Source organism: Medicago sativa, chromosome 4, assembly GCF_051527215.1.
Source record: "Medicago sativa cultivar Bolivia chromosome 4, Bolivia_mono, whole genome shotgun sequence".
Taxonomy (NCBI): Eukaryota; Viridiplantae; Streptophyta; class Magnoliopsida; order Fabales; family Fabaceae; genus Medicago; species Medicago sativa.
Window position 1 is genome coordinate 93,734,925 of NC_140752.1, and position 23,808 is coordinate 93,758,732.

The 23,808-nt window shown below is 32.3% G+C and overlaps 2 protein-coding genes across 2 annotated transcripts; one reads left to right on the plus strand and one right to left on the minus strand.

The window, feature by feature from the left end:
- Positions 1-1,653: 1,653 nt before the first annotated feature.
- Positions 1,654-2,501, plus strand: LOC146933963 (uncharacterized protein At4g08330, chloroplastic-like). Its single transcript, XM_085705786.1, has 2 exons — positions 1,654-1,787; positions 1,870-2,501. Exons 1-2 carry the CDS (start codon positions 1,693-1,695, stop codon positions 2,219-2,221), a joined length of 447 nt encoding a protein of 148 aa, XP_085561912.1. The 5' UTR covers positions 1,654-1,692; the 3' UTR covers positions 2,222-2,501.
- A 1,556-nt stretch (positions 2,502-4,057) lies between these two features.
- Positions 4,058-8,302, minus strand: LOC146933964 (polyketide cyclase/dehydrase/lipid transporter). Its single transcript, XM_085705787.1, has 10 exons — positions 7,824-8,302; positions 7,379-7,499; positions 7,037-7,122; positions 6,518-6,935; positions 6,323-6,423; positions 6,134-6,200; positions 5,689-5,916; positions 4,968-5,426; positions 4,714-4,786; positions 4,058-4,565 (listed from the first exon to the last, which is right to left on the minus strand). The coding sequence occupies exons 1-10, from the start codon at positions 8,270-8,272 to the stop codon at positions 4,315-4,317; spliced, it is 2,253 nt and encodes a 750-aa protein (XP_085561913.1). The 5' UTR covers positions 8,273-8,302; the 3' UTR covers positions 4,058-4,314.
- Positions 8,303-23,808: the final 15,506 nt, after the last annotated feature.

Sequence of the window (23,808 nt, forward strand, 5' to 3'; positions counted from 1 at the left end):
TGCAAATTGCAATGATGTCTTGCAATAAATGAACTTGCATTTTCTGAAATATAAAACGCTGATTTTTCATGGCGATTTACTCCAAGTGTCTTGTTGCCACGGGACAATTTCATTAGTCCTTTAATGTTTGTTTACACCGAAGAGTGTTGGGAGCACTCTCTAATATTCTCTTTTGTCCCTCCAAAAAAATAATATTTACTCTTTTATTGAAGTGTGCTCTAGTAATTAAAATATGACAAAAGTTAAACTTAAACACAAACATGAAAGATTGAAATATTGTTTGTTAGTAGTGGTGGATTTAGGTGTGATTTGCACAAGATTATATCTTAAATCTCATTATCAGAAGATTGGCACTATTTAATTGAGATCTCAACCATGACGGTCTAAGTTAGAAGAATTTATTCATTTGTAAGACACCAATTTCAAACAACAAAAATTATTAGAAACATATACTTTCCAATTCTAATTATACAACAACAACAACAACCAAGCCTTATTCCACTAAGTGGGGTCGGTTACATGGACAACAATTCTAATTATATTTACTAAATAAAATCACCTGAAACTTTTCTTTTAATTCTAATTTTAATTTTATTATGTATCTATACTAGTGTGTTGATTGATGCAATTCATTTGAATGTAATGGTAGTGTAGTGTATCAAGTTGGGCATCACACATGTAAGTAAAAAACATTCTTTCAAATTTAAGAACAGAATATGCCTATAAAAAAAGAGAATGAAATATAATTGGATTTGTAATATATAGATTTAAAAGTAAATTAATGTAATTACATTAGTAAGAACATATACATCATAAAAAAAAGCAAGAAAATATATATGTGTAAATTTGAAACTAGAAAATCTGTATTTAATAATATTTACAATTTCTCCCTTCAAAAAATATTTGTAATTTAGATATTATATTTTTTTCATGTAAGATATTTAATTTGTCTGTGTGTAATTTTGTTTGTATATATGTAGTGTAAACTACTTTTACAGACGTATCAAATCATATTTTAGTTGATAGATATTAATTGACGTGACAATTCTAAATGTTTTGATTGGTTGCACTATTAATCCACCCCATTAAACTTTTATAGTAGAGAAATGATATTTGTACAACCAATTTCTAACAATTTTTTAACAACCTTCTCTCTCATACTCACATTATATTCTTATTCTCTCTCTACCTTTTTCTCTCTATTGATTTTGTCCAATCAAAATAAAGAAAAACAAAGTTGTCATGAAAGTTGTTTAGAAAGAGGTGTGCACAAATATCAGTAATGTATTTAAACCATGTTATGCATTATGTAGACATCAAATCCGCAGTAGCTTTGGCAGGTGTTGGATTCTGGGTTCGAAGCCTTGGTTTGTTAAAGACTGAAATTTCGAAATCTGGATACGATTCCTATACATCCCGGGTTCGATTCCCGGCTGCGGAATTTTTTTTTCTTCAAATAAACTAATTTATTGGCACGTGCATGCGTGCATCATATCGAAATTAATATAATATCCGGCTGCGGAATTTTTTTTTCTTCAAATAAACTAATTTATTGGCACGTGCATGCGTGCATCATATCGAAATTAATATAATATAAATATAATAATTATCTCTAGGTTACCGTTACTAGCTAGTAATAGTAGGGTCCATCAATCTTCGTTTTCTTCTCCACTTGAATTGAAGATTATAGAAATGATGATCGACATGCCTAAGTTATCATCATACGAATCTCAACAACAACTTCATATCTCTAATTCTAATTCCTTTATCAGAGATGTAAACTACAGGTTATCTCTCTTTCTCTTTCTCTGTCTCTATCTCTATATATGTAATGTTTAATTTAAATTGTGATATTGATGATGCATGCAGCTGTGGTTCGTGTGGTTATGAGCTGAACTTGAATTCAAGCAACCGCAACACAACATCATCGTCTCTAACTGATTCAAATTACGGAAAATCAATTAAAAAGAGGAAGAGATGTCTGATTTCCTTCTTCTCCGTCGACGAAACCAGATTCACTCACATCCAACAACTCTCATTCTCATGGAGGATTTCTTATTTCAACTTCAAACGAACAACATCAACCAAACTCCTCTGCCGTAACTGTAGGAATCATCTAGGTTATGCTCGCACTTTCCCTTCTCATTCTAATCCATGGGACGGTATCTCTGATTCTAGAATCTTCTACATCAAACTCAATGCCATTCAACCTTCCTCATAACTTCTGTTCTTCTTTAATTTCATATTTGTACGAATCTCAATTAGTATTACGTAGTGGAGGAGGAGTAAATGTTAGTTACTGTACTTGTTATTCAGTTAGAGTTAGTTTTTTTTTTTTTTTTACATAATTCGGTTATAGTTCGTTAAATTTTCCTGTTTCTAATCTTTATAAATACAGTTGTATCAATGTAATTCTATATCTTTTTTGTCGTCGTTGTTGATATCAATGTAGTTCTATATCTTTTGATCACCATGAAATTGCCATATTTGATTCTGTTTCATCCACTATTGTGTTCTACGTTTTACTTGTTTATCATATTTTGTTTTTCTTTAAATCTCACTTTCAAAAGTTAGCTGAAACGATAAGGCGTCCAAGAACTTTGACAATGTGTTACGCCAATGAATATTTCAATGTTTGAGTCTCACATTCCCCTCGTCCTATGAGCTAATTTTGAAGAGTGAGACCCAAGCCATCTAAAGTTAGGTTACGTGTGACAAAGTTAGAATTTGATCCAGGGCTCACGCTTGACGTGATGATGGATGTTAAAGTTGTATGAGGGGGTATTGAAGTCCCACACTCTCAAGGTTTTGAAGTTGTTGGATATACCCTCATCTTATGAGCCAAAAAGAGGCAGGTAAATATTTGAGTCTCACATTACCAAGGTTTCAAGGCTATTGAATGTATAAATAATATGGTTGGGGTATCCACATCCTTTGAGCTAATTTTAAGGAGTAAGATCCAAGCCATGTAGAACTAGGTTAAGTGTGACAATGTTAGAATTTGATCATGGACTCGCTCACACTAGACGTGATGATGGATATTAAAGTTGTAACAGTAGGTATTGAAGTCGCACACTCTCAAGGTAGGTAGGTTATGATTTTGGATGTACCCTCATCTTATGAGCTATCTTTAGATAGTCAAATCCAAGACCTTTTTAACAACTTGTAATAAGTAATATCTGTGATACTTGTCAAAACTGTAATCGGAGGGCTCCGTTGTTTGGTGGATCGAGAAATTGCTTAAACCCCTTCATTGATTACAGAGAGAAAACTTAGAGCAACCACCAACTGAACTATATTACAAATGGAGTTTTTCTTATAGACTATGGCTAACACAATTAAAATTAATACGCTAAGGCTTTGTTTGCGAGTTTTGAGGGGAGGGGAAGGAAAGGCTTAGGAGGGGAAGGGAAAGGAAGGAAGGAAAGGGAGAATATGTGATAATTTTACTATTTTACCATTTTTTTTCTTAAAATCAATACATTGTGTTATACTTTGTAATTTATCTTTTAAATTATAATTGAAATTTTGAATTATTATGAGGACAAAATTGTCAATTTGTATGTTTAACCCCCCAAAACCCCCCAATTTGGGGTAACTTTAAAATTGGACAGATGAAACCCTTCAAAACCCCTCAAAACCTTTCCCTATTTTTTTAAAACTCCCAAACAAGGGTTTACCTCTCCATAAGCCTTTCATTCCCTTCCCTTCCCCTCCAAAACCCAACTCGCAAACAAAGCCTAAGTGTAAAATTGTTAAAACTGTATAACAAACTCAGTAACTAACTAAAAGGAAGTTTATATTTAACAATTTTCCTCATACACATTCCTGAAGCAATGTTTTATGTTTTACAAGCGAGTCATACAATTTCAGCTGTGGGATTATAGGAACATGCAAGTCCACGCAAACTGTCATAGCAATAATGATCTTTCATTCACCTTCCCTTTTTTTTTTGCTCATTTATGAAATAATCTTTCGTTTCCCCTTAATTTGAACTGAAGTCCTAGGATTAAATAGTCTGTCTCTATCCAAAATGCGCCAAGTGAAAGGAAGAAAATTTACCAATAAGTACATGGCATCAGTATATATTAAAAATTATACCCACCAGCAGCCATATTTTGCTATTGAAGGGTGTTCAACGCAAAATTATAGACAATAGCAAATTTACACGTATACTGCCAAATCAAGATTGAAAAAAAAGGTACGTAAACAAGTTGTGCTAAGCAAGAATGTACAAGGAAGGAGAATCATGTTACCATCAACACATAGTTGTACTTAAGCCAATGTATAAATATATTTATATTTATACTCTCTTTACTCAACCCAATTTATGTCCAACTCTTTTAGTTCTGTATGCCACTTGTGTGTGTCTTGAGAAATATAAGGTCTAGATGCTGCATTGATCTCACTATCTACATCTGCTGATTCTCGGTGATCATTTTTCTTATCCTTGCCAAGGTTGTTGTCCTGTCTGGTTCTTTTTCTCCTTGCCTTGAGAGATAGAAGGCGAGAAACCTCATGAAGTCCACCCCACTTTTCCAGCGCCCGTGCAATATCAAAGCGGCCTGCAAGTTAATTCCATTATCTACTGCTAAGCCCAAAATTAAAACGGTAATAAGATACATATGCCATGTGGCATGTTACATCGATATCCTTGAAAGTAAGCAACGCAAACAAAATATTGAAGTTGAGAAAGGGAATATTTCAACCTACCAACTCGTTCAAATGACTTTCTACTGGGCATAAATGATGGGTCCATCCCCCAGCATCTCTGAAATCTACTTATCTGCATGACGAAATTAATTATGTTATGATTGAACCTGTAAACGATGTTACACATGTTCTTTATCATGAATTAATATTTCATTGATGCATAACATCCATCCTTCATCATGTCATCGTCAATTAACTTTAGCTTGTTATTCTGGCAAGTAGCAACTAAAAATGGAACTTGTGCAGAAGTCTACCTCGTCCTGCAAATTTTCAAGATTGTCCCAGTAACCCTTTGGTTTGCGGTATTTGTAAGCTAGAGAGAGGTCCATTATGGTTGCAATCTTTCTGAATCCACCCATGCGAGTTATAGCCTTCTCAATATCCACTCTTCCATGCAGCCGAAGCTGCTTCCTCATAGGCATAAACCCTTCCTGACCATATTCAGCAACAAATTTCAGGAGTTCAGATTTTAGGACTTCAATATCCCTCTGTAGTCCCGGAACTCTTGACCTTTGATTAGATGAGCTTTGAACATTACAATCAGAAAAATCATCAGCTGAACTAGAGTTGCTATCATCTCCAGAGCCAGATGATATAATTTGTTGTTCTGAATTCGTATTCTGCTCACAAACTTCAGGAAATTGTGATGCTTTCCGGTTCTCAACGTAGTCTCTTATTGCACACAAGTTTGATGGCAGATCTTCGTAAATGACCTGAAACAAAGAACTTATAACATTTCAGCCATTTAAATGTGGATCGATTTACCCTCAAAAGATTGTATCCAATACCAACAAAAACAGTTATTTACTTTCTTTTCATAAAAGGAGATATGGATAGCTTTTTCAAAAAAAAAAAAAGGAGATATGGATAAATGTGTCTTGCTTCAACTTATATGGGCCAAACATTTCGAGTGAAAACAATATGAAATACTAAAGTTGATGATATAGATCAACCAAATCATATTTATAGACAAACCTCTTCCATGATAGCTTCAGAAAGGAACGTATCTCTGCGCATTTTCGAGTCCACAGAGTACTTTAGCAGTGTGTGATGATTTCCTAGTTGCTCAAAAGTCCATTTTCCATGGAATGAGTCGAAGTCACCTTCAGCCTGTTCAAAACTGATCTCTTGTTCTAGCTGTTCACACAAATCTAACACCACACGAGCATGAAGCACCATATAAAGCAGGCCTTTACACCCTTCCTGCATATTGATTTAATCAAGAAATTACATCAATCATATACAAGTTCAAACTTTTATCGGCAATTGTGCTTAGGAGATACAAATATGTATTTTACTAACAGTGGATTTTGATGGTAAAACAATTGCTAGCAAGCATAATACAGTGGCAGGAAAATATACAGTTAAGAGTTAAGATTCTCTTGTTCTAACTCTGGTTCATTTTCAGATTGGTCCGTACCTGAAGAATGCGGACTTTATTGTTATCTCGTGATAAAATCTTACTGATTGCTAAATTTGGAACTATCCTGCAACAAATGTTTTTTTGTCAATTGAAGTTGAGTCAGAAAAATGAAAAATATGACCTAGAAATCTTTTACAGCATGCTCTTCAATATCTCTAGTGTAAAAAGGAAACACGCATTACTTACTCAGGAAGAGTCTCATACGAAGACATAACATTCCATACATCACGAACAGGAGCTTTAACTGTTATGCTTGCAACGACACAACGATGAACACCTCCATTTTCCTTCACATGAAAATATTTTTTATTGGTAACTTTGACAACATCCCATTTTAAGAATTAAGGCAACCTAATAAACAATCTAGTATAGATAAGTTACCAAAAGTCCATCAAATCTGCGGAGATGAACTTCATCTACAACACAAGGCTTGTCAAGGCTACAAACTTTTCCAAATATACCCCAATTGCTGTTTAACTCACTGGAAGACGCAGGCAATGAACCGGAAATTGAAGTGTCCAAACCTTCTTTATCCTGACCAGGTGCCAATTTGTCGGTTTCACATAAAGAACCATTTATCTTTTTGACAGAAGATCCATTAACAACCAAAGAAGTTTTATGCAAGTCGTCTTCTGGCTGGGGAAGTTTCTGATTCCCCAAAAGATTCCTTTCAACTCTATATGCTAAGGCTCGTAGATTCACAGGAAGATCCGATCTGACAATCCTTTCCAAGAAAATAGCTGGGAAATTGAATCTTGGTATCACATTAACCTCATAAGATAAATTAGTTGATGATGACCTGCAAAAAGCAGAATTGAAGGATATAAAATCAAAACATAGATTATTTATATCATTCATGGTTGCTTAGTAAGTATTAACTTTAAGAAACATAGGTTCTACCTTGTTCCAGATTTTACAGACCATTTTCCCTCAAACTTCTTAAAGTCTCCATCAACCATTGAAAAATGAAGTTCTCGATCCCATTCCTGAAGCATTAAAAAAGAATTTTGTAGTATTAGAAAGTTGGAAGTTCTCTCTTGTAGATCATTAATTCTGTTATCTGAGTTCCCTCTGTTCATACAGTTTTTAAAATTTATTTTAATATTCTCTGTACTCTACGTCATAAATTCTATCCACTCTTCAATGTTATCCACTTCTCAGTCACACATAGAACTAATTGCTACTTTTCTAGTATGCAGTAACAAAATCAAACAACAGCAAATGTTTTAAGAATGTGCTTACAGAATTGAGGAATTCTTGAAGATCCAAAACAACACGAGCTTCAATGTGCCAATACATTGCCCTTTGAAATCCTCTTTGCTCTAACCATATCCTTCCAGGAAATGGGCAAGGAATACGCCCACTAAAAACAAAAACAACTCTCATATTGCATATAAAAATACTCACTTTTCACATAAATCTTATCATATGACTCTTTGGTCATATCATTACACCAATGACTTTGATTTCGTATAGAACTTGGCCATGTTTGTATAAGCAACTTAATCAAGTGTTTATCATATAAGTGGTTATTTCTATAACAACAAATAAAATAAAGTCAAACCATTTTCATAAGTTGTTTTGGCAAGCTATCCTAAAGAGTTTATGCTAGTAGATAACTGAAATGAGTTAATCCAATCCAAACATGCCCTTATAATGAAGCTATGGTTAATCAATTATGGATTACCTCCAAACAAGATTTGGTATGAAATCAGCTAGGTGTTCATAATCAGTTAAAGCATTCCAAACGGAGTTAATATCAGCATTGATAGAAATCTCAGCCTTAACTCTCCGTTCCCTCCAAGAAACCACTTGAAGCTCACAGTTAACCTCACGGTCACCTTCTTCTTCTTCTTCTTCTTCTAGCCCATTATTCAAATTTCCACCTAAATGGCTTCTGGGTTTACACACTGTTGTTGAGGAGAGAGCAATGCCCTTGTGCAAATTGCGAGGGAAAAAGAGACTCAAAGATAAAAATGATGGTTTGGAATATAAGGAAGAGCGTAGAGAAAGTGGGTTAGCTCTTGAAGAAGAAGAAGAAGAAGGTCTGCAAGTAGTGATCATTGAAGTGAGTGTGAGTGTGTGAAGAAGGAGTTTAGTTGTTGTTGTTGATGATGTTTCATGGCATGTTGGCATAGGCTACAGAGTGCGAGCATTGTGGCCACTGGTTTTTGGTTTGTTGTTATCTCATGTTGTTTACACTTTCGCATTTCTGAATTGGTGGTTCCAACTCTAGACACGTTTCTCTTTGGAGGAAAAAGTTATTTTAAAGCTTAATAGCAGTTTTAGCCCCTTAACTTTTTCAAAGTTGCGATTTTGGCCTCCTAAAAAAAAAAACTACAAAACTGCCCCCTAAGTTTTGCATTTGTGGCAGTTTTGGCCCCCAAGGCCAATTTTGACTTGGTCTACGCTGATGTGGCACCCTATATGAGGTGCCACGTGTTATTTTTTTATTTTTTTTGCCTTGGGGGGCCAAAACTGCTACAGTTACAAAACTTAGGGGGCGGTTTTGAAGTTTTTTTTTCATAGGGGGCCAAAATCGCAACTTTGGAAAAGTTAGGAGGCTAAAACTGCTATTAAGCCTTATTTTAATGTCTAGATATGTGACTGAGGTGCTCTTACTAGTAATTTCTATTTTCTAACAAATAATACAAGGTAATTGATAAAAATATCAATTAAATAAATTTAAAACAAAATAAAAGAGAATAAAATACACAAAAAAATTGAAATAAAAAAGAAGCAGAACGTTGTCTTTTTTGACTCAGCAAAACGTAATCATATAAATAGGAACAGACAAAAATAACATACAAATAAGAAAGGTAATGACAATAATTACATAAGATAATTAATATATGTCACACTAAAATATTAGTAGGTAAGACAACAAAAATATTATTTGAACAAGGACATCTTTAAATGAGATGAAGTCATGAAACTTTTGATTAGATATTTTTACAAACTTCAATTTCAATACCAATAATTCTAGGAAAAGTGATGTCACAAAATTAAGTATTTAAATAGTAGTAACTTAGACTCATTTGCATAAGTATATGGTAGAGAGTGAAAAATACATAGAAGGATTGATTCATTTTCTGGAGAACATGTCGAAATCCTTAGCCTTAATCACTATCATGTTGGTGATTATTGCAAAAATTACAGTCCCTACACATTGCCAACATGTAGATTGGAGTCCCACAAAGACAACAGTACGTATTTCAAATGATATGGGCACTGTTGTTGATGTGCATTGTAAATGAAAAGACGATGATCTTGGAAGCCATGATCTTTATCAAGGTGAAATTACAGAATGGTCTTTTCGTGCCAACATTCGTGGCACCACTTTGTATTCGTGCGTCCTTAAATGGGACAGTGTAACAAAAAACGTGGTAATTTATGATGCTAAGAAGGATGAAGATTTGTGTATTAGCAAATGTTGGAGAGTTCTTAGAACTGATGGAGCCTATTTTTATAATCAGAATAGAAACTCGTGGGACAAAAGATATGAATGGTAAAAGCTTTAAGCTGTTTTCTATATGTAACTCAAGTGAAAATAAGTAAAATATTAATTAATTATACCCATTCTAGCGTAATATTTATCTATCTATTTTTTTTCTTTAAAAAATTCAAAAATCACATGTTGTACTATCAATATTACTTACACACGAATAGGAGGCAAACGGGCAATAAGCTGCGCGGCTAGACCTTTTTGGATGGCAAAACCAATCCTCGTAAACATTGTTATGCATAACCCTTTGTACTCTATGTAGAAGGTTAACAACCTCTGATGCTAGGAAGCTGAAAGTGTCAAAATCAAATGGTATAAAAGCATGTTGATTGTCAGAACACCCTTTCTCATGTTTGGCCACTTTGCTTGACGCAGCTTTTAGGGCTGTCTGTCCTACCGTAAAAGCCCCGATCCCTAAACCCACAAGTGGTGAAACCCCAGTCAAGTCCACACATGCATGTTTTCCTCCAACCCATCCGTAGACCATAACATCCTCAGCCCGCAGGCCTAAGTGTCGATCTCCTATCTAGTGGGTCAGTCAGAAAGTTCACAGGCGCCTCCTTCTTCACTGATACTCCCACTCGCCTGAATATATCAAAAAGTACATCCCTAACAAAGTCATGCCTGTACTTAAAGCCGGGAAGCTCCTTGTCATGCTCCCCAAAAGTATCTAGACACACCTTACGACAAACATGGCACACCTCATCAATAGGAAATAGTGGAATCATAAGACGATATCGAAGGATATTACGGTACTCCACTGGTGACATATGTTGACCTAACCCATCAATTGGGATATCTAGAAGAAAATCTCGAGCATGTGCAGCTTGCAAATATCCAAAAACTGCCTTCTGTCTAGTGGTCATGTCAAACTTAACTTCCATATCTTGAACAATTTTATTAAAAAGAGCACTAGCCAAAACATGTTGTGCTTAGGAGGGACAGTGTCATTGCAAGTAAACTGCTAACGTCAAAATCTGGAATTGTACCGCGAAGACCATCCAAAGCATTATCAAAATCCGAGTCCATACCACATATCCCACTGTCTCTCAAAACATGATCTTGTAGCACCAAAGACTGCGCCCTAGAAGCCACAAAAACGTACGAGGAAGCCTCTACTGCTGAGTATAAACCCAGCCCCCCAGACCTAATAGGTAAAGATGCCAACCTCCATTGAAGGTCCCCAAAGAAAGGACCTCCGCAAACCACAATATCCTCAACCGCTCCACGAAGCTCTTTATCAAACAACATAGCCGCCTCCTCCATGTGAATCGGTTGGCATGTTCTTAGGCCAAAGAAAAGCTTGACGATACCCATGCATGAATGAAGTAGAAGAAGGTGCATTAACTCAACAGCCCTGGAAGCTTTCTTCATGGCCAACCCCTCGATAAAACCTTTATCTCGGCTAACAGCCCCTCCAAGCAATTTCACACCCAAAGTCGACCTCCCAATATCCACAGGGAACAACCCCTCACGATGCTGATTACCATCACATGAAGGCTAAACGATCTCAGTCTTACGGATATTCAATACCAGGCCCAATTCTGGTCCAAAAACACGAATGATGTCCAATGCTTTAGCCACCTCCCCTGAATCCCCTACAAGAGTCCCATCATCAAGATACCAAGCATGAAGAAGAAGCTTGCAACTATCTCTGATCTGATGAATAAGAGGGTGTAACACAAGAGCAAAAAGGAGCGGCCCTAATGGGTCACCTTGTTGCACTCCAGTAGCAGACATAATATGCCCATCGCCAACGTATAACCTCGCTGCCTGGCCATATAGAAACTCAACCCATAAAGAAATAGATGGGCATCTCAATCTCACCTCAAGTAGCAGTGTTGACCTATCTACCAAGTTGAAGGCATTTGAGAAATCTACTGTAAGCATAGTCAAGGAACCATCTCCATGACGTAGGTTCAACACTCTGTTGACACTGTGCAAAATGGCCTCCGCCTCACCTGAAACCCCAACACCAAACTGAAAGTCATTGAGATATTTAACCATATCTTTACCAACTCCTTTCATAGCAGCTTTGGATATCAGGCGCCTCCTAATAGTACCTACTGCAATAGGGCGTATTCCACCATCAAGCTTTAACAATGGTGTCAAGGGTGCAGAAGCTACCATCTATTTTTATACTGATGAATTAGATTTTTTATTCATTGGGTCATATATGCGATATTTTGAATAAATCATCAATTCGCCTCATGAAATTGTAAAGGTCGAACAATCATCTTTTTAAAATTTGAAAATAGGTAAAATAAATACTCTGATTTCTAATGACATCGAACATCTTGGATCCCTTAAAAATATGAAAAATATGAACAACTTGGCCATTCGGTTAGTATTAGACTGTGTAAAAATTTTTGCTGTCCTTTTTTAATTTTATTTTTTGGTCTCTATTGCCGTTCCATAAGACTTCTTTTTAATTTGGGAAATGTTAACCAGTGCCCGGACACTGGTTAAGGAAGCAAATATAGTAATTTTTACATTGAAAGTTGTGTAATCAATACATTAAAAGCTTAAAAAATCTCTTTTTTGACTAACAATTTCTTCTTTTAGCTTCCTTAACCAGTGCCCCGGGGGCACCGGTTAACATGACCCTTTTAATTTTTAACTCATCATAAAAGTCATAAGATGAGCTCAAACTACCAATTATCTTATGGAACTCACATTTGAGAGTAAAGTCAGTAACGAGTATAGTAAGTAATGAGACTACTTTTTATTCCTTTCCCTGCAGTAGGTAGATCCTACATCAAAGCATAAACGTAGTAAGACAAGTTCCATAGATAAAAAAGAAGAACTTAAATAATTAATAATTGTTTGCTATATCAAACTATTAGCATCACTATCACAAATAAAAGTGATACAAATACTCGACTGCTTTTTATAGTTAATGTGTATTTGTGTCCTTATAATTTTACAAGAATCTCATGATAAAATGTTTTCACTTCATAATTATAATCCGTAATAGCACATAATACATAATCATAAATAACACCAAACAATATATCAAGCGTGAAACATTTTTTTTTTAAACAAGTGATGCAAAGCATCACTAAAATATTATATCAAGAGAAAAAGAGTAAAAAATAGAAATAGATTGGAGGACCAAACCAAAGCCAATCCTTAAAAGTTTACAAATCTAAGACCTAACTTGTTTCTAATCAATTCATGCCCAATCCCAAGAGGAACACTATCCCACCACATTGTGTCAGTGATTGTTAAGCCAATGTTAGTTAGAAAGTCAGCACAAGTGTTTCCCTCCCTATATACGTGACTAACTATGAAATTCATTAACCTGGTTTTATACAAACAGTTAGCCCATCTGTTACTTATGCACCAAGGAACTACAAAAGAAGAGGAGAAAGCAAGCATAACCACTTTGGAATCTGTTTCTAACCAAAAATTTGTCCAACCTTTCTCATCTGCAATCTCTATGGCTGTCATGGCTGCACAAAAATATCAATTAAATAAATCAAAACAAAATAAAAAGAATAAAATATACAAAAAATTAAAATAAAAAAGAAGCAAAACGTTGTCTTTTTTGACTTAGCAAAACGTAATCATATAAATAGGAACAGACAAAAATAACATACAAATAAGAAAGGTAATGACAATAATTACATAAGATAATTAATATATGTCACACTATAATATTAGTAGGTAAGACAACAAAAATATTATTTGAACAAGGACAACTTTAGATGAGATGAAGTCATGAAACTTTTGATCAGATCTTTTTACAAACTTCAATTTCAATACCAATATTTGTAGGAAAAGTGATGTCACAAAATCAAGTGTTTAAATTGTAGCAAACTTAGACTCATTTGCATAAATATATGGTAGAGAGTGAAAAATACATAGAAGGATTGATTCATTTTCACAAAAACATGTTGAAACCCTTAGCCTTAATCACTATCATGTTGGTGATTATTGCAACAATTACAGTCCCTACACAGGGCCAACATGTAGATTGGAGTCCCACAAAGACAACAGTACGTATTACAGATGATATGTACAAGATTGTTCATGTGCATTGTAAATCAAGTGACGATGATCTTGGCGACCGTTATCTTTATCAAGGTGCAATTACAGAATGGTCTTTTCATGCAAACATTCGTGGCACCACTTTGTATTCGTGCGTCCTCCAATGGGACAATGTGACAAAAAACATAGTAATTTATGATGCTAAGAAAGATGAAGATTTGTGTATTTCCAAATGTTGGAGAATTCTTAGAACTGATGGAGCCTATTTTTATAATCAGAATAAAAACTCGTGGGACAAAAGATATGCATGGTAAAAGCTTTAAGCTGTTTTCTATATGTAACTCAAGTGAAAAATAAATAAAATATTAATTAATTATACTCATTCATTCTAGCCTAATATTTATCTATCTATTTTTATACCAATAAATTAATTTTTTATTCACTTGGTCATATGTGATATTTTGAATAAATCATCAATTCGCCTCATAAGCTGCAACTTGATTTTGAATTAGAAGAGAGAAAGTTTTTCCTCTTGATGTGTTTAGTTAAAAGAAAGAATACTGCCTTATCATTTATCAATGTGTATCTGAAAATGCATTTGTTTTTTTTTTTAGGGAAGAAAATGCATTTGTTGTGTTCCCTTAAAGTCATGATATACATAATATATAGTTCTCGTGAGAGAAGCAAAGACCTTGCTGTTAGCTGCAATTTCTTTGGATCATTGAGCTTGTTTTTTATAGAGTTATCTTCTCAACAGATGCCAAATACGTAGCAAGATAACTTTAATTCATTGACAAAGACAAAATTGAATATGATTTTTAACTAGTATATAAATACATATGTTAATATACAAGATATTGTTCGATTTCTCTCGATCAATATTTTCAAATTATGAAAATTTTATAATTTTTTATTATAAATAACTAAAAATATTAATAATACGTATAAACATGTGTAAAACGGTTGACTGAGAGAGTAGCTCTCATGCCTTCGATATTCCTTAATGTATTGAACAATATCTTCAAGCAATAAATTAGATTCTGTGTAAAAAAAACTCAGTGAAATTTCTTCAAGCAGCAACGATTAGCCATGCGAAAATCAACGGGTCTCTAAATTCCTCATTTGGGCTTCAAGCAGCAACGATTTATTTTTTTTACCATGCCCTTCACTCTTCCGAGACAAAAGATGCAACAGCAACAGGTTTTAAGCATTAATGCAGCTGCTAATTCAGCTTCCCTTACATGCATGCAACTTTTTCTCACGAACCCCTTTCACCAAACCACAACATCATCATCTTCCACTTCCTCTACCTCTACTTCTTCAACTCTTCACATGTTACTAACACCCTCCCTCTAATAATTCGTGACCGGTTTTCCCAATTCTGGTAAAAAAAAATTGGCCAATTCACATCATGGGGTGGTACCACCCATTAATTAATTTTAGACTATTTGTAGTATGTGTTAGTATTTAAACATGTGTTAGTCAAAAAATTGTGTCAGAATAAATACGAGCATGTGTTCAAAAATAGATATAAGTCTGAGTTTCATCGTAGATTTACTGTTACTTTATATACATGACGAACATGGTCGGTTTTAAGATTTTTGGTGTCTTGGATAAATTAATAAAGTGATGCCTTTTTAATTATTTGAAAGTTTTTCTTCTTGTATTTTTTGTTGCAAAATCAAAACGAGTTAAAAAGAATATATATATATATATATATATATATATATATATATATATATATATATATATATATATATATATATATATATATATATATTAACTACTAAGTAAAAATAATCATTTTGATTCCCCTAAAAATATGTGCCTTAGACTGCCGTCCCTCTAAAGAATATAGGATTAAATAAAATTAAAAAAAATGGTTTTCTTTTGAAACGACAAACCTTAGTCATTATTAGTATTTCTTCTTTGTTTAGATTTAAATCTAGGACCTCTATTGACTCAAACTAGTTGTAATACCCAACAACCCACCCCACACAAAAAGAATTGTTTTCAAATCTCATTCTTTACCTCTTGTACTTAAATCTAAATTGTGTCTTAAGTTACATTTGTAATTTTCTCACCTTCTTTCAATAACGTTTTATTTTGATGTTAAAAATAAAATAAAAACTGAAACAAGTTAATGAGGTTAAAAACCGAAATAAGATTTACTGCAGTTGTTTTTTGTCCACATTCACGCAGTCAAGACATTATTAACCGTCCGATCTTAATCGAACGGTTAAAAAAATCAGATTTAATTTTTAGTGTTTAATTATTAAAATACCAAACTCAAATCAAGAGTGTTCGATCTTGATTCAACGGTCACCGAAATATGACTACATGACTGCGTTGTTTTGCTGACTGCGGCAAATCGTGGTGATAGAGATGCGACCAACCCATCCGGAGATCCTTTGAATGGAATAGGAGGTCCTATGAATAAGTCCAAGTCAAAGAGGATGAATCAAGCATTACAAGGCTTAATCATAAAGATCAATGAAAAAGAAATTCAACATGCATCAGAGGTTGCACCAAATTGGGTCACTTTCTTACAATTGGATCAAGATGCTTTGAGCCTAACTTGAAGCCCAATTTTCTCCATTTTAATAAGCAATTTTCGTTTTTTATTTTGGGTGCATTTTTAGATGGTCTTTTGTATTCTCATAGCCTCTCCAAATGCTTCAAAGTAGTGCTCTAAGTTATTATAATGGCTAGTGGGAATTTTAATCATGTTAGTGGCCATTTTCTAAGTAATAAACATGCACTTATCAATGTATTTGGTAAATGCATGGTAGTGGGAATTTATCTTTAGTATTCCAAGCATAGGCTATAAATAAGAAGCTCATGTAATTCTCAAAACACAATTTGGATTTTAATATATTTGAGTTTTCTCCATTGTGAGAGCTTTTCCTTTGTTCTTGGGTCAAGAACTTTTATAGTGTTGGTTCTGCCGGCAGGTCGCGGTTAGGGTCTCACTTTTATTTGATAACTTTGGTTCTACCGGCAGGTCGCGGTTAGGGTCAAGTTCCTTGCCTGTTTTCAAGACGGTCCTATCGGTCACGTATCACGTGGTACTTAAAAACTCCGACTCAAGCCACCAAAAATGGCAAGTTTAAAAAGGTTGATTAACAAATTCATCATATTTTCACACCCTTAAAAAATGAAAACATTAATCAGCGAGTCAACTTTATTACTTATATTTAATACCTGCATGTTTATAATATGATTTTATGACCTTATTAATATGCTATATTTAGTAAATATTTTTATAAAATCAATAAAAAAGAAGTATTCAACAATGAAAGATTTGACTAGCTTACCAAAAAAAAAACTTTGACTACAAAAGAAGATTTCAAAGAGATGAAACTTTTTGACCATCTTTATTGTAATGCTTTTGGTGGTGGCTTATAAATAGAGATACAGAATGTAGGATAGTGCATTAGACTTGATTAAATTTGAATAGAGTTAAGTGTTAAGTAAAAAAATATAATGATGAATGTCTTGATTATTGTTGTTATATTGGTGATCACGGCAACTGGCCATGTGCATTGCCGATTAGGAGTAGGTCAGATGAATGTTAAGACGACAACGGTGCATGTTGAAAATGATTTGAAAGTTGACACCGTTCTCACTCTACATTGTCGATCAACAAATAATGATATTGGGGAAAAAACAATGCACAGTGGACAAATTGTAGAATGGTCTTTCCAAGCCAACCCTGGTGGAACTACCTATTCGTGTGACATTAAATGGAATAATGTGCAAAATAAATTTGTAATTTATGATTCCACAAAGGATGAAGCAACATGTACATCCAAATGTATGCGTAGTATTAGCCCAGATGGAGTATATTTCTTTAACGAGTTTAAAAACACCTGGGAAAAACGTATTACATGGAATTAATCTATTTTTTCATCTGCTCCTCAAGTGAGAAATAAAATAATTAAATAAATTTTCTCGTGATGTGATACATGTTATATTTATCTCTATTTTTACCACTTTCGCGTGTATAGGTTTGTGTATGGGACCAAATAATTCGAGTGAGGACACATTTTTTTTTTTTTTTAGCAACAACCAAATAAATTTCATTATATATAGGAAGAAGTAGAGGTAATAAATTCACACAATGATACGAAGTAGAAGTGCTGCTCTACTCACTTGAAACTCTCCAATACTTATTGTCAAAATCCCGGTTTAAATCCTAAAATCCATGATTTTGCAAATTTTTTCACCTTTAAACGATTTAAATCCATACCAGAATTTCAAATTAGGCAAAATCCTAGTAAAATCGCATCAAAATCGCACAAAATAGTGAAACCCATACAAAATTGCAGGATTTTAAAGGATTTTGAAAGATTTTGTCCATTTTTTTAGTCATTTATGATTATATACAATTTATAACATATATTTAACATTATTTTTGATTTTTTGTCAAAAAAAAACATTATTTTTGATTTGGTAAAATCCATCGATTTTGATTGCGATTTTACGATTTCTTATGTCGATTCTACAAAAGTAGTTAAGTAAAATCCTTCGATTTTGATTACGATTTTACGAATTTTGATTTTTCTCTCTCATTTCGACTTTAAGTAAAATCCCGATTTTGACAACCTTGTATCTAGGCAATAATCAGTTCCAAATAAGTGCGATAGTTGCATTTATAGATCCATTGTGATATCCGTCTTGCACACACATAGTCTCAAGTATCAACAAGGACAAGCCGTCGGAAATGGGGATCATGATATAGTTTGGCTTTATCTGGTCCCTCATCCGGTTATGAATCAACAACCAATACCAACGAGACAATGTGTCTCTATTAAAGTGTCTTTGTATGTGTTCGCTACTAGCCTACTACATTATTAACTCAATTTAGTAGCCCAGTTATGATTTATGTTTCATGTTGTGTGTTGTGGCACAATGTCATTCTAGTATGTTTGAATAATTATGTGTTTGACTGGAATATTACATTCAATATCGTTAAATAGCAGGTAAAGGTAAGCCATGTTCACATAATGGAAAGTGAGTGATCATCATCACCTCCTCAATGGAGTCAAATTATGAACGTCAGTCATACACATGACTTAACTCACATGAATTAAGAATTGTAATATTGACTTAACTCACATGATTCACACTTGAGTAATATAATTCTCATATGTAAAGGAATTAAAGGTTGGTACAAAAAACACCTGTATGATACTATGATCAACTATGAAGGTAAAAGGATTTCAAGTTATCATGTCACCATGTAATTCTACATGAAAAGGGTTTGACTATGATAACAACAAGTGAGAGTTCATACTCTTCTCTTCACATGGAAATACATGATAGGATGATTAGTCTAATGAAATTTTATATAAACAATGAATTGTAAACGCAGGGGATACATGAGGTTTGTTGGAGGAGTGACTATAAAGAGCCCCAAATTGAAATAGGCATCATTTTTTTATTCCTTAGTATGTGTGTTTTTGCGTCTTAAAATAAAAAAAAAGTTATATAATTAATACAAGGGTTAAATATGTTTTTGACCTCTATAAATATACAAACTTTTCTTTAAGTCCCTTTAAAATTTTCCTTCAACTTTTAGTTCCTGTAGAATCTTCAATCACTACTTTTGGTCCCTATTTTGAAGTTAATTTTTGTATTTATTTAATGAAATTATGTAGAAATGTGTAGAATATTGTAAAAATCTTTCCAAAAAAATAATAGATTTTTTTAACAAAACTTAAATTAAATATGAATTTTTAACTGTCAAAAATAGAAAAATTCTTATTAAATTCATGTTGTGTTAAAAAATTCTGATTTTTTTGGGAGAGATTCTTATAATATTATAAATTTTATTCAAAAATAAGAATTTTACATATGAGTTTTCTTTAAAGGAGGGATCAAAACTGAAGATGAAAAATTTTTGGGGACTAAAAGTTGAAGAATTTTTTTTTAAAGGGACTAAAGCAAAAAGTTGAGATATTTATTGGGAACAAAAACATATTTAACCCTTAATATAAATACTCTTTAGAAAGACTAATTGGATAAAAAAAAAAGGCTAGACTTAGATTAGCAAATCAACCCTATCAAATTTAATAGAATAACCTACATATGTCTATCTTAATAAAAAAATTATTGTCGATATTAAAATAATTCTGTTTAATAAAAAAATTATTGTCGATATTAAAATAATTCTGTAAAAAAGTATATGAACAAATTATTAGTGGTTGTGGGATGCTCCTAATACTCCCTCCGTTCCTTTTTAAGTGTCTCTTTTGGAGAAAATTTTTGTTCTTATTTAACTGTCACTTTCAAAGTTCAATGTATCATTAAATGTTGTTTTACCAATATTATCCTTTGTTATTTATTGCGGAAAGAGAAATATATGAAATGATATGTTAAATTAATAAGGTAATTATAGTAAAAGTATGACTTATTGCATCAAAAGTAGAAACAATTACTTGAAGTTGGTAGGTATATGTAATTACTTTTGTTATAACTCTGTTATAAATTTGATTTGGTGTCAACGTTTTAATATTAGTGATCTTTAACTTGTCTTCCACAATATCAGTTGAAGTTGTATTAAAACAATTAATGAGTTGAAGTTGTATTAAAACAATTAATGATTAGTTTCTTTATGTATTAAATAATCAAGACACACTTGCACATGCACACACTGGCACAAAATATAGGACACCAAATTCAAAGATTGCGCAATGCATTCATAGTTTGCACAAAACACTCAAAATCTTAGAGACGGTTTGGTGTAAAATGAAGTGAGAGTTTTCGCCCTGCACATCGTTTTTCTTAACATTTAAATTTTTAGTGAATGTGGTTCCAAAACAACTTCAAACAAGTTGCCGAAAAGTCACTTTAAGAGATAGATCAAAAACAAGTGCTTAAATAATTAATAATTGTTTGCTATATTAAACTATTAGCATCACTATCACGGGTAAAAGTGATACAAATACTCGACTGCTTATTTAATATCATAATCACAAACCAACTCTTAATTTGGTCTGCTCCTTGTACGTAGAACCAATAATAGCAGTTGTATATCAGTTATTTCTATGCAACATTCCAACTACAGGGGATTTTGTTTATATTGGCAAGCTAATTAATTTTGTTGTTGGAGCTTTGACTACACTCCTCTATTTAATTGTGTTTGCATATGCTTTATTTTTCCTTAGGTATGTGGTTGAATCCCTTTTTCTTCTTTGTTGTATAGAGTTTTGATAAGCTGCAACTTGATTTTGAATTAGAAGAGAGGAAGTCTTACCCTCTTGATGTGTTTAGTTAAAAGAAAGAAAACGGCCTTATCAATGTGTATCTGAAAATGCATTTGTTGTGTTCCTCTAAGGATCATTGAGCTTGTTTTTGATTGAGTTATCTTCTAAACAAATGCCAAATATGCAGCAGACAACTTTAATTCATTGACATATGACAATACTGAATTATGATGCTATTATCCGCCAATGTCAATATCTAATTGAGTCTACTTGTAACTCTCATGTTGAGTTTTTTAAGAGCCAAGCCAACGTAGTTGTTCATCGGTTAACTAAGCCGGTCATATATGCTACTTCACACGTTTCTAAATAAATGTTGCAATTTTACATTATTTATTATTTACGTGCTTGTTTTAAACCATATTTTTAACTAATTTTATAAATATAAATGTTAATATATAAGATAGTGTTCGATTTGTCTCGATGAATATTTACAAAATATCAATTTTATAATTTTTTATATTTACAAAATACCAAAAAATATTATTGTTCGAAGTTATGTATAAGTATGTGTAAAGTGGTTGATGAGGGAGTAGCTCTCAAGTTTACTTTGACATTCCTACGAACATGGTTCTCAAAATTGGGATTTTGCTTCAGATCGAAAGGGACTAGTAAAATCGCAATCAAAATTGAAGGATTTTACTCAACTACTATTATAGAAATGATATAGGATAGCAAAATGGATAATCGTAAAATCGCAATCAAAATCGATGATTTATACCAAAACAAATTAAAATAATGCTAAATATTTGTTATAATACACCTGATTCAGTTTCCCTTCCATGCAACTTTTTCTCATGAATCCTTTTCGCCAAACCACAACATCACCATCTTTCTCTTCCTCTACTCCTTCTTCAACTCTTCACATGTTACTACCTAACCCTCGCTCTAATAATTCCTTACAGGTTTTCCAATTCTGGTAATAATTTTGGTCAATTCACATCATGGGGTAGTGCTTCTCATTAATTAATTTGAGATGATTTTCCTTAAAAAAAATAATTTTAGATAATTTGTATGTGTTAGTATTCAAAACATGTGTTAGCTAGTAAAAAAAATGTGTCAGTATAAATTTGAGCATGTGTTAAAAAATAGATACGAGCATGAGCTTCATTGTAGATTTAGTGTTATTTTATATTCATGCATGCATGTGTAATTTGTAAATAATTATGTTGTTTAAAAATCTTTTGTAGTCCCTTAAAAAAAAGTTGTTGTCACAACCTGCTTTCACTGCATGTTGCTTGCGGTTGTCATTGTTGTTGCTTTTCCTACATTTTTTTCATCGGATTTTTATTCGATGTTAGTTTTTATAACTTAAATTATTATATATGTATTGTTAATTTAATTATTAATTTAACTTTATTGATTAAAATATGCATGAATATTGGTATAAAAAGTAAGTATGATATGCATATTAAGTTATATTTGTACTTTTCTCACCTTTATTCAATAAAGTTTTATTTTGATTAGCAGAAATACGGACACTCACATCTTTCCACTCTTTTTATTGCGCTAGTGTTTGTATTTTGTAAATTATAATTATGAATAATGTTTTTTATGAAATTTTAATTTTAATTAAAAAAATATATAGATTAGAATGATGTTTGAGAATTTCAAAGTATAACATACCAAACAAACTATTTTTATATTTTTCAATGACATCAATAATATATGAAATATAATATAAATCTTTATCTTTTTTAATGACATTAACAAATATAATATTATTATAAATAAAATTGTTCGAGGGTATAATTGGAATAATGAAAAAGTCAGTTCAAAATCTTTTATTTTTTTATACTATAACTAGCGAAATGACGGGCACTCACGTGCCTGTCTTTCCGCTCTTTTTATTTCGCTAATGTTTGAAAATTATGAACGATGTTTTTTTTATGAAATTTTGATTTTGATTAAAACTAAAAAAAATATAAATGTTTGTTGCTTTCAAGTTATAAAAAATCAAACTAACCATGATTATCTATTTCAAAGACACCGACAATAATACAATATAACAAAAAAAATATAATCTAAGTTCTTTTTTTAATGACACCAACAACAATTTTATTATAGAAAAAGTTGTTTAAGGGTATAATTGGAATGATGAATAAGTAAGTATAAATATACTCATCTAGTTTGTTACACTTTTTAAATAATAAAAGAAAAAAACAAAACAATATATATTCATATCGTGTTTTTTTTGACAAGATATTCATATCGTGTTTGTTACATTTGTTTTAATATTTAAATTTATTCTTATTTATTTGTTACATTTTTTATTTGTATTGAAAATTGAGGGTATTTTTGAAAAGAAAAATCCAACTCAAAAGTGCTGAAAGAGGTAGTTTTCTTTATATATGTACTAGCGGAAAGACGGACACTCGTGCCCATCTTTCCGCTCTTTTTATTATGCTAACGTTTAAAAATTATGAACGGTGTTTTTTTTAATCAAATTTTAATTTTGATTAAAAGTAAAAATATAAATGATTTTCGCTTTCAAATTATAACAAATTAAACTACTCATGATTATCTATTTCAATGAAACCAACAATATAACAAAAAAAATCTTTAAAAAAAACAATATAACAAAAAAAATATAATATAAATTCTTATTTTTTTAATGACACCGACACTAATCTTTACTATAGAAAAAGTTGTTGTTTAAGGGTATAATTAGGATAATGAAAAAGTAAGTGTAGATATTTAAATGATAAAGAAAAAAAATTAGACATTTTTGTTTGTTACACTTTTATTTTGATATTTAAATTTATTCTTATATATTTGTTACATGTTGAATCGAAAATTGAGGGCATTTTCGAAAAGAAAAATCCAACCCAAAAGAGCTGAAAGGGGTAGTTTTCTTTATATATAGTATATAGATGTTGAAAATAAAAATAAAATCCCCTAAAAAA

Coding starts and splice junctions, on each gene's coding strand:
- LOC146933964 (XM_085705787.1), bottom strand. CDS start 8,272: ATGCCAACATGCCATGAAACATCATCAACAACAACAACTAAACTCCTT. Junction 6,201..6,322: donor TCGTATGAGACTCTTCCTGA/GTAAGTAATGCG, acceptor CATTTGTTGCAG/GATAGTTCCAAATTTAGCAA. Junction 4,787..4,967: donor TTGAAAATTTGCAGGACGAG/GTAGACTTCTGC, acceptor TTCGTCATGCAG/ATAAGTAGATTTCAGAGATG.
- LOC146933963 (XM_085705786.1), top strand. CDS start 1,693: ATGATGATCGACATGCCTAAGTTATCATCATACGAATCTCAACAACAA. Junction 1,788..1,869: donor ATCAGAGATGTAAACTACAG/GTTATCTCTCTT, acceptor TGATGCATGCAG/CTGTGGTTCGTGTGGTTATG.